General features: G+C 45.6%; 1 protein-coding gene across 1 annotated transcript in view; it reads left to right on the top strand.

Annotated features, from left to right (window-relative positions):
- The window catches only part of ITGA8 (integrin subunit alpha 8), a 193,297-nt gene that overhangs the window by 65,228 nt on the left and 110,887 nt on the right, over positions 1-17,182 (top strand). Inside the window, exon 8 of the mRNA XM_066585336.1 lies at positions 8,603-8,647. Coding sequence (XP_066441433.1) covers positions 8,603-8,647 — 45 coding nt within the window. The remainder of the gene's footprint in view (positions 1-8,602; positions 8,648-17,182) is intronic.

Raw genomic sequence — 17,182 nt, 5'->3', positions numbered from 1 at the left:
CACATCCCCCCTTTTACGTCTTAGGTAAATCTGTAAAATACATACTAATACCAATTCTGAGCTATCCTGTCCAGTGGAATTGACCCTCATTATGGGTATTTCATTGCAAAAATATGTTAAATCCGATGCAATAAAATACTAGAATCTATGGATCTGATCCTGGCGGTTACAGCTCGGCCCTGTGTAAACAGGATACTGTCCATTTAGACGGTCCCTTCCATAAAGTGTTTTGTTTTGATCCCTACAATGTGGTTTATTTATATATGTGAAGATAGTCTCATTTCCCGGTAATCTCTTGCAGAGACGCCACCGAATGTTTATTAACATTGAAAATATACAAATGATACTTCCATTTATTGAGAGGAAATTAATTCCTTTCCCTCCTGGGGAGGACAGGGGTCTTCTGTGTTTGCACTTTTCAGTAGAGTACTATCTTGTTGGCCAGTGTTAGAAACTATGTCTTATTAATTAATAATGGAAGTAACTTTTTTAATATAATCCTTGTTGCTAATTTGCCGTGTTTTCTATTTCTCTAAAGGAAGCGAGCAATTGTTATAATAAATGTTTTCATTCTGGTTGCCATGACTACGTCCAGGCTCAAGTATATGTTTACCACTAGTGATGAGCGAGCATACTCGTTAAGGCGATTTACTCAAGAGAGCATCGCCTTTTTCGAGTACCTGCTGGCTCGCCCCTGAAGATTCTGGGGTGCAGCAGGGGGCGGCGTAGGGGAGCCGGGTGGAGAGTGAGAGAGATCTCTCTCTCCCAATCCCCTGCACAACCCCCCGCTCACCCCCGCAGCCCCTCCGAATCTTTAGGGACAAGCCAGCAGGTACTCAAAAAAGGCGATGCTCTCTCGAGTAAATCGCCTTAACGAGTATGCTCGCTTATCTCTACCATGCAATGTTTTTTTTTACATATGATAATGGTTACCTTGAATTTAAAAAAATTACACTAAGGACTCTTTTACACGGGCAATGCGTTTGTACGCTGGCTGCATCACAGCCGAAAAACGCAAGACCGGGAAAAATTAGCGTTTTCTCATCCATTCACTCAGTCAGCTGGATTAGTGAAAAAATGCGCCGCAGCCCGGAATTCCCTCAGGCAGCACAAATCCTCGTAATTACTTCTAAGCCTTTACTAGAGCCAGCTGTTATGTTTTTGCAGCGCTGGACGCTGCTAATCTCCCTTCCTTTCCTCTTCGGCTCCCAGAAGAGCCTATGAGAGCCGCCAGCGAATATTGGCCAAAAGATGGGACAAGATGTATCTTTTCCGGCCATGTATAAAATCGACTGCCGTATTCATTCGCGGATGTTTCTATCTTTCCCGGCGCAACGTTTTTACAGGGCTAAAAATGGGTCATCTGAATGAATGCATTGTAATCCAATGCTTTGGATGGTCGCGATTTCTTATTGCAGCTAAATTAGCCGCGTAAAAGCGCTCTTGTGAATAAGGCCTAAGTTTCAGGTTGCCTCCCAGTGCTACATACAGTGAGGTCTGGGATTCCAGGATGCTGCTGCCTTCACTAGCTCTCATGTGTCAGCACAGCTTCGTTTTGGTACTGCTTTCTCCTTCAACAGTTTATAAAGGATTTTGTCACCTCTTTGCTGATACACACTCATGTTGTGGAATATTTGATCCCCCCTCCTGCAGATTTCGCAGTGTATGCTCCGCTTTCTCCCTACACTTGTACACAGACTTTGTGAACTCCCTCTTCATCCCCCAAACTTACTTGTGCATGCTTTCATCTCTGTCTACAGACTGTGTGATCTACCTTCCCTGATAACTCGAATGCTCCCCACCCCTACACTATGATCTGCCATGTACGACCTCCTCCACCTTCCTCCCGCTATCTCTAATAATTCGAGCAAGGGCATAACTGGCCCGAACATGTCAGCTGCACCTCAAGAACATCGCAAGAATCCGCTCTTTTCTCACTGTGGAGACGTTAAAAACGCTTATTGTCGCCCTCATCCACTCCCGGCTCGATTATTGCAACTCGTTGCTGATCGGCCTCCCCTGTACCAGACTCTACCCTCTCCAATCCATCCTGAATGCAGCAGCCAGGCTCATATTCCTGTCCAGCCGCTACTCGGACGCCTCTGTCCTGTGCCGGTCACTGCACTGGCTGCCCGTTAAATACAGAATTCAATTCAAACTCGCTACCTTCATCCACAAAGCCCTCCACAGTACAGCGCCACCCTATATCGCCTCCCTCATCTCAATCCATCAACCAGCCCGGGCTCTCCGCTCTGCTAATGAAACCAGACTGAGCGCCCCTTTAATTCGAACTTCTCATTCCCGCCTCCAAGACTTCTCCAGAGCAGCACCGGTCCTCTGGAACGCACTACCAAAGGCTACCCGAGCAATCCAGGACTCGCAGAACTTCAGGCGTGCTCTAAAAACGCACCTCTTCAGGGAGGCATACCGCATTCCCTAAACAAACCTCTCTGTACTCCGCCTGATAACATGCTCCCTGACCTACTGACTGCAATCCCTGCTAGCCATCATAAACCGCTCCTGCAGTCACACCGTTTCTGCCGTCACACGGCTAAATGTCTGACCATTGTCTATGTGTATAGCATCGCTCACTCTCCACCTCGCCATACTGTGCACATCTCCAGCCCCTTTACCCTCTGTATCACCCCATTACTTGGAGTATGTAAGCTCGTTGGAGCAGGACCCTCACCCCTATTGTTTCCATCAACTGATTACTATATGTAACCGTGGTTCTGTAATGTTTGTATTTTGTCTTTCTGTATTCCCCCTGTCTATGTAAGCGCTGCGGAATATGTTGGCGCTATACAAATAAAGATTATTATTATTATTATTATTAATGGGTGCAGAAGTTGCACTTGTACCCAGGCCCTGAAGCCTAAGGTCTTTCTTCCCCATATAAGAAGACCAGTACTATGAATGAAACATTATAATTTGTATTTAACAATAGTTATATGTCTGAATGAGAGAAGGAAGAGGAAAAGCAGAGGGAGTCAACAGAGTCAGGAGCAGCTCACTCTACAATCTGACAGGTTTAGCAGGGCAGCCAGCTAGGTGCAGAACTTACACAGGCTCTGCAGCAACAAAATGAACATTTTACTAAAAAGACTAAAATTGCTTAGTTTTGCATTTAGGGAGCAAATAAAGAATAAAAAAGCATTTGTTGCAAAGGTGTCTGTAGTGGCCCAAAGTTAACGGGGCCCCTCCATAAATGTTTAGTGTTTGTCCTGTGCAATGGTATTGTCAGTGTCTTCTATGTTGTATGCATTTGATGTGTATTGTACCTCTGCAGCACTGAATGAGTTAATGTCTGGGTTATGTCTGAGAAATGTATCTTGTTGTGTGTCATGTGACTGTGTTTCATATATGTGTTTGCAAGGGAGTAATTCAATGGTTTTGCAAGAGAGAGGAGCGAGCGAGCATTTCAGTTGGGAGTGTTGCAAGTGAGCCACACAGATGCTCTCTGGTCTGTGTGGTCTAGAATGGAGGAAGCTGAAAGATATTCATCAGCTTAGCCTGGGCCTACGCTAGCCAGGATGTGCCAATGCTGTTATTCGTGCTAAAAGAAGAGGGGAAGGACACTAGAGGAATGTGTGATGACCAGTAGAGAGAGAGACAGAGAGTGGCCAGGAGCAGGATCTCACAGATAATTAGGCCTGTAGATTGTCTGGCTTTACACCAAGAGTCCTCCCTGTCACACCACCTTCTGAAAGTGTAAAGTGTTCTTTTCTAGACTGTTACTGTTTTGTTGGAACTTTGTTGGACTTCAGTAAACAAGCATTACCGACCGTTCCCGGTTTGCTCAGAAAGCTATCCCTATGCGTGGACTACTTTATTTCCATCTTAAGGTTCACCGCAGAGGAAGGAACGGTGGCGTCATGAGTGACAAAGAACTGTAACATAACGGCTAGTTACTTTTTCCCTTTAACCTCCTCCAGTAGTAACTTGGATGAGTTCTGGTAGAGCCACTGTGACAGAAACCCTTATCTACCTCACCAATTCCTCGGCTATGGGCCCGCTTCTCGGAAGCTGCATGCCCATATCCTTTAACACAAAAATTTTTGGTATAGAGGCTGAGTAGAGTGATATACACTTTCATGACAAAAGTCATGGGATAGTAGTATGTAAATTGATTATAAAGTGGCAATACCCCAAGGGACAGCTTGGGAGCATTCACACCTGTGTAAGTTGTGAGGTGTTATCTTGTGAGTGAAGTTGAACACTTGCCTGCGTAGTCATGGCAAGGCGAAAATAATTTTTGGAGTTTGAATGAGGCATGATAGTGAGTGCTAGATGGATGGGACATTCTATTTACGAAGTTGTGCAGGCATTTAACATTCCTCGATCCGTAGTGCATTGGGAATATGTCATGGAGGACATTACCATCTCCAATTAACAGCACAGTAACTGCCCACGGTTGCTAAATAATGTCAACCACCGGTGTCTGGTTAGAATTATCCATGCAAATGGACAAGCAACTCTGGCAGAAATCACATTTAATACAGAAGGCAGAAAACGCTTATCCCACAGGTTAGTGCAGCATTCTTTAGCTTTCAGGGGATATGGGATTAGAAGACCCACCATAGTACCTCTTTTAACTCCATAACACCAGACACAGCTACTCATCAGGGCATGTAAGGTTGCTAACTGGACCCTAGAGGACTGGTGACATGTGGTCTGGTCCAATAAGTCATGGCACCAGTTGTTTTGGGTTGATGGTTGGGTTCTTGTGTGGCACAGACCCCATGAAGCCATGGACTCTGTTGTCAACAAGGCAATGTATATGGCTGCTTGATTGCATTCTGGTGTGGGTCTGTTCTTATGGCATGGATGGGTCTTTCAGTTCACCTATACATGTAATTGACCAGTGCCTGCTACATTTCACTGCTTGGTGACCATTTGCAACCCTTCATGGACTTCATGAAGCTTCATATTGATGGAATACTCCAGTAGGATAATGTATCGTGTCATTGGGCCCAAGTTGTCCAGAGTTGGTTTAAGGAGTATTCTGGTGAGTTCCTACGAATAGTGCGGCCTGCAAGTTTACCCAACGTGAGCTCAATTGAGCATTTATGGAAGGTGTTGGAGAGGTCCATTCGCGCCCAAATCCTTCGCCTACAAATACAATGGAGTGTGGGAGGCTCAATCTTCCTGCAGACGTCTTCCGTCCATTTGTGGAATCGGTATCATGTTGAGTTGCTGTGTTGGACTACAGGGAGTCCTACACAATATTCGTTCCTGTTCAGTGATATTTGGCATGTCAGTATATATAGTCATTCTATGCACTGTCCTGATCATGTGGATGACTCAAAGACTTTTTTTTTTCCATTTTAGAGGAAAATTGGACAACTATGGGATAATTGTTACAGTAATCATGTATCGTTACAACAATCAACCCCATAATCCCTTCCTTTATAATTTTCAGTGTAATTTCTGAATGGGGTAGGCAGTCACATTGTCTACCAGCAGACCACAGTGACAGCCCATGTGTCTCTGCTCTACTGTCGCTATAAACCTGCCATTATATGAACTAAGGTAGAAATTAGACAACGTATAATATAATTAGGTCTGTTCCTTATGGTAAACAGGACCAGAATTCCTTAATGTTTCATGTCTGGTGCAATGTAGAACAGGAGCAGTGAATTTTGGATGATGGGCCTAATGGTTTGGTATGTGTTTACATGATCGTGGAAGTATAATCAGGATTTGTGGGTTCTCATTGGCTGTTCGTTGGTTCCGGTTGACAAGAAAATATCTCTGGGGTAATTGTCTCCCCGTATATAAATAGATGATATACTACCTACTGTTTAATCTAAGGCTTTCCTCCTTCTCATTTGATTGTTAGAGCATAGTGTGAGGCCTGTTGTGATGTGGCCATTCATAATGTACTGTAATAGACCTAATTGCAACCATTCACTTTTACATAATGAGAAGATTATATCCAGTACCGTAATCTTCCTGTACAGCGTCGGCTTGTGTTATAATCTGCTAAATCACTTAAATTTAGGTTTCCAAAGTAGGACTTTTGCTGGTTCCATCATGTGCTATGTTTTATTGAAATGTCAGCCATTTATGATCTTCACCTATTCCGGAAAGTAGTTACAATAGCCATTTTTAGAAGCCATCATTTACGCCGCATGCACACGGGCAGGTAAGAATCCGGCCCTCGCAGCAGTGGCATCCATGCGTACCTGGTTTCTTTTTGCTTCCTCTGTACTGTGGATGGTCCACATGGCTTGCCATCGGACATGCGCACTACAGATTTTTTTTTTTAACTCCTGCTTTTCCCGACCTTTCCGCAATGTCATTTGCAGAGGACTGCGGATCGGATGTCTTCCATTGACTTTAATGGAAGCCGTCCGCACGGGATCAGCGCAAAAATAGAGCATGCTGAGATTTTTCATCCGTGAGCGGAAACCGCAATTGGTTTCCGCTCAAGTACATGGAAAATCGCTTTTCCATAGTATGGTATGAGTGGTATTTGCTGAGGCATCTGTAGGTGGACGCATGCTCCGGATTCCGCAATGCAAATCCGCCCGTGTGCATGCACCCTTAGGCCTCATGTCCAAGGGTGGATTTGATTTACGGAAACCACGGGGCACCCGCGCGGGAGATCAAGCCGTCCGTAGAGATGCATGGGCGTCCACAAATTAATTAAAGCATGGGAATTTGATTTGCGTACCTTCTGGTCCGGAAAACAAGTCACAGCATGCCCCATTTCTGTACGGATCCCGCACTGATAGCTTCCATTGAAGTTAAGAGAAGCCGTCCGATCCGGGGCACACCCGCAGCTAACAGTGCAGACCTGACGCGGATCCACGGGAAAGCAGGAGTTCAAAAGAAAAAAAAGGGTACTGTGCATGCAAGCGGCATGCCTGCACACATCCACAATGCAGAAGAAAGAAGATCCAGACAGGAGGGAGAAGACCCAGTCAGGTCCACAGAAGACCCGGACAGGTAAAAGACTCGGACGCGGGCAGGAACAGCTCCCGCTGGGGGCTCCTGCAGGCGGAATCCGCCCCCGCATGGACATGAGGCCATAGGCTCAGAGTCAGGCCTCATGCTCATGGCATGCGCGGATTCCACACGCAGTTTTCCGCAGCGGAAGACCTGTGAGTAACTGCGGAAATAATTTTTAAATGTTTGCCGGCGATCGCGGATGTAACTTTTTTTCTACGCAGATGTACGTGGATGCACTGCAGATCATCTGCGTGAAAAAAAAAAATCGCATGCCCAAAGTGACTGCCTTCCCCCTCCTTCCCACCTCCCTGCTTGGTCTCCAAGCAACCAGAGAGGCATCTGCCTACAAATCCGCAATGCATCCGCAAATACGGATCGTACACCTCCATAGAGAACAATGGAGCCCGACCGCACGAAATCCGCGCTATAATGGAGCATGCTGCAATTTATTTTCCGCGCACCAAATCCGTAAAACATCCGCATTTGGGAATAAAAGTGCGGACGCCCATGCTTTCCTATGCATGGCTTGAATGGCAGATCTTCCGCATTGGTGCCCATCGCAGATTCCGCAATTCAAATCCGTCTGTGGACATGAGACCTTATATGGGGATAAAAGGCTTTTCAAGGCAATTGTTGATTGGTTGGGGTCCGCTGATCAGGACATCGACCGATCAACTGTTTTGGCGCCTGTATCATTGGCAAAACACACTGGGTATGGAGAGGAAGCAGATGGCTCCGACTCCAGTGTAGTGACTAGCGCTGGGAATTGCAGATGAAGTTCCCAGCGCTGGCCACTAAACATGGGTCAGAACAATCTGCTTCTGCTCCTACCCTGTGTGTTGTGCCGCTGACAGCACCGACTAGCTGTCACAGCAATCACATGCTGCAGACCATGCTAATTGATCTCCAGGCAAAGCTCTGTGATCTGGGCTGTCATTAGACAGCCATCATCATGGAGCTTCTGTGCACCAAGGGGGATCTCTGTGGAGCCGTTCTGAGATGTCTGTGCAGAGATAGATGAGGACCGCATGGATCTTTATAGTCTACGAATGGATGTTTCTGGTCCAGGAATGGTTAAAGCAGCAATACTCACATGGGCATAAAACACACAATCAACTATGAAGAATTGCCTGGGGGAGTACATCCTGTTACACGTGGACACCACTAATGTCACATTAACACGTCATCTCTGGAGCCAAGTAAAACGAGGTAAGCGGGGCTGGTGGGAAGCCCAGCAAGGCTCCGTCTGGGGATTGGTAAGGCGAGTATTTCTCCTTTTGTTATTTTATAGCATTCTAAGCTCCTTGTAAAAGAACTTATGGGTTGGGCAACCCAATTAATTTGGATCATCTTTCAAGGACCTCAAATGGAGAGGGACCTCTTGCTGCATGTATATACGTGGCTCTAAGTGTTGGTCATAGATTAAATATTAAAGGACCTTAAAGTGAGATTCACTTTATGTATATTGCTACATTATTGTACGTAACATCATGTAATATGTTATGTTAGGCCCAACCAAGCTTGGCGCCATCCATGGTTTATGCGTTCTTCTATAATGTATTATGAGTCCAGTCTTCTGCTATGATGTGTTTGACTGTTGCATTGATCGTACATTTTATCTCTTCTTAATTGCTTTTCTTAACAGGATATTCAGTGGCTGTAGGAGAATTTACAGGCGATTCTGAGCAAGGTAATATACTAACCCCAGACCACAGACCTGGGTGCATTAAGATTCTCCTAAGAGCAGTGAGCTTCGTAAAGCATTCATCATTGTCAGTAATGTGCTTCTGGTTAACTGTGAGACTATTAAATATTAAAGGATGGGGAAAGCAAAAGGTAAGGAGTGGGATGAACATCTTCCTAATGTGATGATGGTGACTCAGGAAAACTAGGGCAGAGCCCTCACTAGTATGGAAGTCTGCAACTTAATGGCTGCAAATGAGAAGAACAAGTCTGGACATTTAAAGAGGCTTCTTGGGATTAAACTACTTATAGTGATTACAGTGCAGTTACCTCCTGATCTGTTTGGAGTTGCCCGCATTTGGTTTTCCTCTCTTTGGGCCCAGACCGCCATTGAGATTTCTTCCAGCCGTGACTCGCCTCTGCCCAAAATCTTCTCAGTTTGCTGCTGCAATCCCTAATCAACTTTTCAGTATCTCCTCATAATAATTACGTGTCCGCTGTGGTCTCACTTAGTAATAGTGAACTTTGGCCCTACTTTGGTAATATGATCCTCTATTGCCCCACTTAGTAATAAGACCCCCTTTGTGCCCCACTTAGTAATTAATAGTAACCCCCTCTGCCCCCACTTATTACTATGTGGGGCATAGAGGGGGTTGTATTACTAAGATCCCCGGGTGCCCCTACTTAGTAATAGGACCCTCTCTGTGGGCCCAATTTGTAATAGTGACCCTTTTTGTGGACCAAATTAGTAATAGGTCCTCCTGTGTGTACCCAATTAGTACTAGGGCCCCCTCTGTGCTCCAAAATAGTAAAGGGCCTCTCGGTAGTCCATGGTAGTGAGCCCAAACCTGCTGCTAAATCTCCAGAGTAGAGTGAGCACCAGAGGGAAAAGTGATGATGTGAGCCTGATGGATTGCATGCAGAGACAGATGGCTGTGTGAGTTTAGTAATGAATTTAACCTCTTCCTCTCACAGTGGTTAGAGGATTAACAGCCCATATTATAATAGTAGAAGGGTAACTGCCCCAATCGTAACTATTATAGTCCGCCATTGGACGGGGTCCGCTGCTCGGGATCCCTGATGACTAGCCAATTAAAATGACAATGGTGCTTGGGTTAGTGCCACAACAACTTCAGTGCATACTTGGCACAGTGCCATACATGTATTTAGTGGCTGTGCCTGGTATAGCAGCTCAATCAAATTCACTTCAATGGGACTGAGCTGCTATGTGACCAATGAATGTGATGTCATAGGCCTGGGCAGAGGTGGCAGCATTCACCCAAGTGCTGTGGCCTCTTGAGTCGGCTGATTGAGAGCCCAAGAGGATCAGATCAACTATTAATGACCTATCCCGAGGACAACCTGAAAAACCGTTTCAAAATTGTGTGCAGCTAATAAGCTAAACTTAGGAGTAGAAGGAACCTGAAATACAATTCTAATACGAGTATAATACCACTGAGGCTGGTTTAGATCATGTAGCAGGAATTATCCTTACTTGGCGGCTCGTCTAGTTTAGAAATCCCATTATTGAACATTTTATTAGGAAATTAAAAGTTCGCAGAGGTTTCCTCTGTTCAGTATCTCCTCTTTAGCTGTAGTGAAAAGCATTACAAAGAGCATCTCTCTCTTGGGAGCAGCAAGCCCATGCATAAACAGTCCATTGATTTAATTGAGAGTTGTGTAGTGCTTCGTTTCACCTGAAGGGGTGCTGCTGGGAAGTGAAAATGTCCTGACAAAGTTTACATCTGGGACTACTGGGGATGTCAGTAGTGGAACACCAAAGGTCTGAGTCCTTTTCCCTTCTTCCTATCTCTGCCCACCAGGACTTGAAGTAGTATTGGTGGCAGTAATTGCCACATAGTGATATAAGAGCATGGGGGCCCCACTATGCCTTCTAGTACTAAGCAGTTGACCTAAACACGTTTGAAGCGTCTTTTGTTCCTGGCGTTGGGTCCTAGTAAGGGAAGACTGGAGGCCTATATATAGGACTGCTATTTCCTTTTGTTCTCACCACTTGTCCTACTGCACCAGCTTCCATTAAAGGGATTGTACCAGGATCCCATTATTCCCTGTCCACCACATAGGGGATAACTTGCTGAGGGGTGGGAGTCTCACCACTGAGATCCCTGCCGATCCCGAGAACAGGAGTTCTATGGCCCCCTCTGTTTGTCATTGCAGGGTTGCTTCACCCCCTCAATGAATGCACCGCTGCTGCTCCATTAATTTCAATGAGGCTAGTGGAAATACCCGACCGCTTGCTACTCGGCTATTTCCTGCAGTGCTATTGAAAGTGAACAGAGTGGCGGCGCACTAGCTCAACCGTCGCTTCATTCAGTCTCTTCCTCACTGTATGGGGTACAGTAAGCCCATAGTGAGAATGACACGGGACGCTTGTTCTCTGTATCAGTGGGGGTCTCAGCGGCCAGCCCCCCACTGATCAGCAAATTATCCCTTATCCTGTGGATAGGGATAACTTGTAATCCTGGTACAACCCTTTTAGGTTTGGAGTCCGGGAGGTTTGAATTTGTCAAATGGAGGTTGGTCTCCACCTCTCCCTCTAAAGCAAATGTGATCTCATCCATTGACAGTGAGGGGTGGAGACCACCAGCTCTACAGATTTAAAGTGCCAGGAACCAAATCTACTGCAGGCCAGTGCAGAGAGAACGAGAGGGAGTAGAGATAAAAAACAAGCTGCAAACGATTCAGCGGGGCCAAAGCTGTAAATGTATTCAGCCGAATCTGCTGACTCGAGGACATAAAAGTCCTCTTTTAGGGGCAAAATTTTCCTTAAATTTCAGGCCACTATGAAAAGAAGGGCCTTTTTTAGGCACAATAGAGTTCCTTAATACTATATAGGGACAATATACTCTCATTATTATATCCATTAATATATTGGGTCCGGTATTTTATCTTTTACATCCCATTCGACTTTTTTCACCAATCCATTGACTCTATCTGTTTCTACCAAAACAAACCTACAATTATGGAAAGTGAGGTTTTACTTTTTTTTGCCTGAAGGGTCTTGGAACATGTAGATGGGGGTTGGGGGGGCTGCTAACAGGATCCAGCTGTACAAGTACCTGTCTATATACTAAAGTCTTAGTAGCCAGATGAAAGGCTCCAACGCTGCCGCTTCCACCCTATAACAAGCTGTTTCTGATGGGAGATCACATTGATTGAGTGTGGTTTGGAAATAGACTTCCTTTAGACCAGCCGTTCTCATAAGCTCTGTGCTTCGAGATTGTCAGATCAGAGTTATTCTGAACTGCTGTGTAAGGGCACTGCCATGAGGAAACTAGTAGGATGTATGTTAAAAGCAGTAGTTTTATTAGTAGGTCTATGTGACTCTAGATCTATGTGACTTTCTTATGCATGTTACTATGTCGGGGCATCATGAGTCTTTTCTTATGATAGCCATTAAAGATGAGCGAACGTGTTCGGCTCCGCCCCTTTGCGAGCAATTCCGTGCTCGGGCGAAAAAAGTTCGGGGGTCGCCGTGGCAGCGCGGGGGGGTGCGGCGGGGAGTGGGGGGGAGAGGGAGAGAGAGAGGGCTCCCCCCTGTTCCCCGCTGCTGCCGCCCGCGCCGCCGCGCCTCTCCCCGCCCCCCGGCGCCCCCCGAATCTTTACGCGCGGACACTGAAGTCCTCGGTAAAGCCGGTGTCCGGGTGCGTAAGTGTTCGTTAAGAACACGTTCGCTCATCTCTAATAGCCATGTTATTTTTTCCCCAACTTTTTCTAACATAGTTACTCAAAAGTCCAGAACCACCAAACTGTCCGTGAGATACTTGAGGAGGCCGTCTGGTTTCAAAAACACATTTTAATAAACTTTAATAGAGAATTGAGTAAATGACGGGGTCCATTGTTCAGGGTGATACCGTGTTTCCCCGAAAATAAGACAGTGTCTTATATTAATTTTTGGTCAAAAAGGTTTAACTTTTTTAACATGTATAGCTGCCTGGACACTATTTAAATTGACTTTTTTAATTAGCTGTTAGCAGGGTTTAATTTTGGAGTAGGGCTTATATTTCAAGCATCCTCAAAAAGCCTGAAAAAATCATTTTGCATCCTCCAAAATTCTGGAAAATCATGCTATGTCTTATTTTCAGGATATGTCTTATTTTCAGGGAAACAGGGTAGTAGCCAATATGCAGAGCAGCTACAAAGAGCCTGCAGCTTGGATTTCCATCAACCTGTGATTCCTGGGGCCGTGGTCATGGTGGTCAGGACAGGAAGCAGAAAGTGCTGACCCTAGTGCAGCAGGCCAGGTTGGTACTTCAGCGCAGCTGCCATTAAATTCAGTAGGGGCTGCGTCTGCAATACCAAACTAAGCTGTTGTGCAACGGTAAGTGCTTTATTCTTCCTGTGCAGACTGCAGGAACAGCAGCACCTGGAATCAGCTGATCGGCGGAGATCTAAGCGAAAAAATTGAAAAGTCCCAAAATACTCCTTTAATGTCAGGTCTACTTATTGCCATTATGTACTAGACCAATGAGAGGGCCTATGGCATAAATGAAACCTATCATCTTAAGCTGGCCATACACAGAAGATATCCATCGGCCGTCCGTGCAAATGATCTCACAGCAATGCTGCATGTGAAAATGGAGGATCAGGGAATCTGTTTTAGGCCTCATTTATACAAGCGCTGTTTTAGCGTATTGTAGGCGTGTGAAAAGATTTCGTTTATTAGAACCAATGGTTTCTTATAGAAGCGTTCTCATGAAGGAATTTCAGATGCGCAATATACTCGCACCTAACAAAAAAAGGACATGTGACTACAATGCCCACATCTAAGGTCCGTGGTGCACGATAAGATAGGACTTGACCTATCTGTGGTGCGTGATGCGTGGGAGTTTCCATAGACTCCTATGGGAGCTGGACAACATGCACCACGCACCTCCAATTGTGTGAACGGGCAATTTCACTGCTAATTAAGCTCAAGGCTTAACCCTTTCCAATCCACTGTCTGACATCTAAAGACATTCTGATTGAAGGCTGTACAGCTCGGAGGTCGGAGGACGTCCAGCAGGGTATTCTTGCTGTATATTACTGGCTGCTCTGTTGTCGGTAGGCCTCTCCAGCATGTCCCATACCGCAGTACTGGCTCTAGCCAGCAGATGGTGCCATTGCATAATGGCAGAAAGAGAAAGCCCCCTAGGAAAACCCTGAATCCAAAATAGGATTGCAAAGGGTTAATAGTTGGAAATCACCCGTTTACGCAATTTTTTTGCATGAGTGAGATGCAATGTTTTAGCTCGGCTATTTGAGCGCTAAAACAGCGCTTGTGTGAACGAGGCCTTACATTGATGTGTCATAAGTCATGGGATAGCAGTATGTAAATCGATTATGAAGTGGCATTACCTCTGGTGACGGCTTGGGTACGTCTACACCTGTACAAATTGTGAGGTAGATGAGATTGAACATTGGCCAGCGTGCCAATGGGCCTGAGTTGTCCAGAATTGGTTCTAGGAGTATTCTGGAGAGTTCCTACGATTGGTGTGGCTGCACATTGGCCTGAAATGAGCCCAATCCAGCATTTATGGGAAGTGGTGGAGAGGTCCATTCACACCTGAGATCCTGTACCTACAAATACCACGGAGCTGTGGGTGACTACCAGATGGTATGACTCAACATTCCTCCAGACATCTTCTGTCCACTTGTGGAATCAATGTCACGGGTAGTTGCTTAACTTTGCCAGGCTAGAAGGGTGCTACACGATATTAGTTCCTGTCCCATGACTTTTGTCATGTCAGTGTATATATAACTTTACACATGAAATTAAAACCATTAGGCATGGTGCTTACCTCATGCGATAAGTACATTGCAATGTTCTACAATGCCGCACTGCAGAGAATCTTATGTATAACATCACATCCCATTTCCTTTGATGTAGGGCAGGAGCTTTTTTTTGCAATTTTCATATTGTGTTTTTCTGAGATTATGATATTGAAGTCACACACAAAGATGATCACTCAAAGATGGCTTTTGAGTGATCATTTAGCATAAACTACTAATTGGTACTAATGCCAATTAGTAGCTTATTAATGCGTGTAAGCCACCAGGAGCTATATGCAGAGATCAGCTGGTGGTCTGTTCTCTGAATACATTTCCTTTGTTCTGCTGCGAGGCTGACAGCTGAGACAATGTTATCAGCGCTCCCCGCAGAGAACACAGCATGACGTCCCTGCTATCAGCTCTTCTGAGGAATGATGGATTGTATGCCGAACATAAAATCATTGTTTGGCAGAAAAGTGAAAGATGGACACATTTGCACGCAATGATTATCGTTCAGAAGATGTTGAGCTTTCGCCTCATTCAGTATGTTGTAAAGTTTTGATTGGTTCTTGGCTGTTGACTCCACGTTACCCCTAATGTCAACCTTGAACCTTGCATCAGTCTTAGGGCTGTTGCACATGAGCATATATCGGCCCGCCGTTTTTACGGTCGGCCGATATACGCTACGATCTGATGCATTGGATTCCAATTTATCAGATCGAATGGCAATATTCCTGCGACGAAAAAGCGCCGGGCTGGGCCAATATAGCATTTTTTACAGCGGGCCCAAAAGATAGTCCTAGAACTATCTTTTGGGGCGTAAAAGGTCGGCCGCTGCATGGGTTCCCATTGGAGCCAATGACAGTGGCCGGAGAAGAGAGGTGGGAGGGAGTTTAGCATCGTGACTGCTAAACTTCCTCCTTCTTCTCTCCTCCCCTCCGGCTGATTGCAATGGAAGGGGCGGAGGAGGAGCTAAGCTCCAGCCCCTTGTCCGCAGCCAGCAATGAGTGGAGGCGGAATGGGGCGGTGCTTAGCTCCACCCCCACCCGTTGCAATCAGCCGCAGGGCAGGAGAGAGGAGGTGAGCCGGCGAGGGGGAGGGAAGGGGCAATAGCATAGCGGCCTCTGCATATATGCGCCGGGGCCCATGCCGTATGAACGGGCGCATAAACGTTAGATTTCACAGGAACGGCTTCCATTAAAGCCTTAGGGAGGCTTCACACGAATGCACGCACAAATACTCCTGCCTCAGTGCCACGTATTTGCACTATGAACGAGGATGATGAAGTTGATTTGTGCGCATGTGTGTACATAGTACTGTACGTTTTGCGCATGCAGGGCCAGTTCACACGTGCGACACACTATTAAGCCCAGTGAGCTCCAGATGTGTTTTTTCTTTTCACGGAATGGCGCAGCGTATTGAACATTTGTGGGTGAGTGCATATTTGCGCACCCCCATAGACTTCAAGTATGCAGGAAAATAGAGCAGCACCTATATGTGCGCAAAATGCACGCAAAACACGCTCATGAGAACGAATCTGCTGACATCAGTGGGTTCTATTCTCTGCGTGTATATCTTACGCACGCAAAAACACGCGCAGATACGGTCGTGTGAAGAATCCCTTAGGGCACCTCAGCACAACGTATTTGCGCTGTGAACGAGGTTGATTTGCGTGTGTGTCCGCATATAGTACTGCACTTTGTGCACATGCAGGGCAGGTTTACACATGCGTGCTACACCCCTTCCGTGGATTAAAAACCTAATTATCCTAATGAGGTCCAGATGTGTTTTTTTTTTCCCCACAGTTTTGCGCAGTGGTTCACGCATCCTCTTGCATATTTGCGCACCTACCATAGACTTCTATGGGGCCCTTGGTTCACAAATATGCTGCAAAATAGAGCGAGCCCTATTTTTTTGCGCACGCATGAAATGAGCGCACAAAACACGCTCATGGGAACGAATCCATTGACATCAATGGGTTCTATCCTTCGCACGTATATTTTACACGCGCAAAAACATACCCACATACGGTCGTGGTAAGAAGCGCTTAGAATGATGCTCTATATTCCTTCACTGTATCCTATGATGCCGTCTCTGACTGTAATTCCTGGAATGGTTCCTGGTCATGAGATCCGTAAGTCCATCTGATGGTTTCCAGCAACACTGAGTAGCTAAAGAGGTGCGTCTGTATACACATATATACATGAACTATAGGCGGATTAGCCAGGCGCTGGATCCAAGCAGAACGTAACCACAAACTGGGATTATAGCACAATACTATTGCCAGTTAGTGCTGTAATGTATATTGGTAATTAGAACCAGAAATGTTACTGTGCGGTTGCCCATATGAAGAATCTAATACAGAAACTAATAAAATCGTTGTTATTATTGTGCATTTCCAGAAATAGCTCCAATGTTTGGCTGGAAATGTTTGCCAGGTTTTAATATAAGTATATTTTCTTAAAATTTGTGTTTTTTTTTTTTTACTGCATGTGAATTCCCATATACGGAAAAAAATGAACTTTTAACATGAATCACTGGAGTCTCTGGAGCATAAGTTGATTTTTCCTGTATTCTGCCGCTCACTTGTCAGCTTTGCTGTTTAGACTGGGACAGGGGCAGCTGAGTCATCTCATTGTCATTAAAGGCTGGGTGAGTTAATGACAGATGACAGCGCTGTGGTAGTGCAAAGATCAGACAGCTAAGCTGTTGGCTGAATGCGTCTCTTCCGAACCCCCATACATGCACACCATAGGCTTTGTTCCGAATA

Source organism: Eleutherodactylus coqui, chromosome 12 (assembly GCF_035609145.1).
Source record: "Eleutherodactylus coqui strain aEleCoq1 chromosome 12, aEleCoq1.hap1, whole genome shotgun sequence".
In the NCBI taxonomy this organism is placed as follows: domain Eukaryota; kingdom Metazoa; phylum Chordata; class Amphibia; order Anura; family Eleutherodactylidae; genus Eleutherodactylus; species Eleutherodactylus coqui.
The sequence above is the reverse complement of the archived record's forward strand: the minus strand, read 5'-3'. Positions and strand labels throughout refer to the sequence as shown.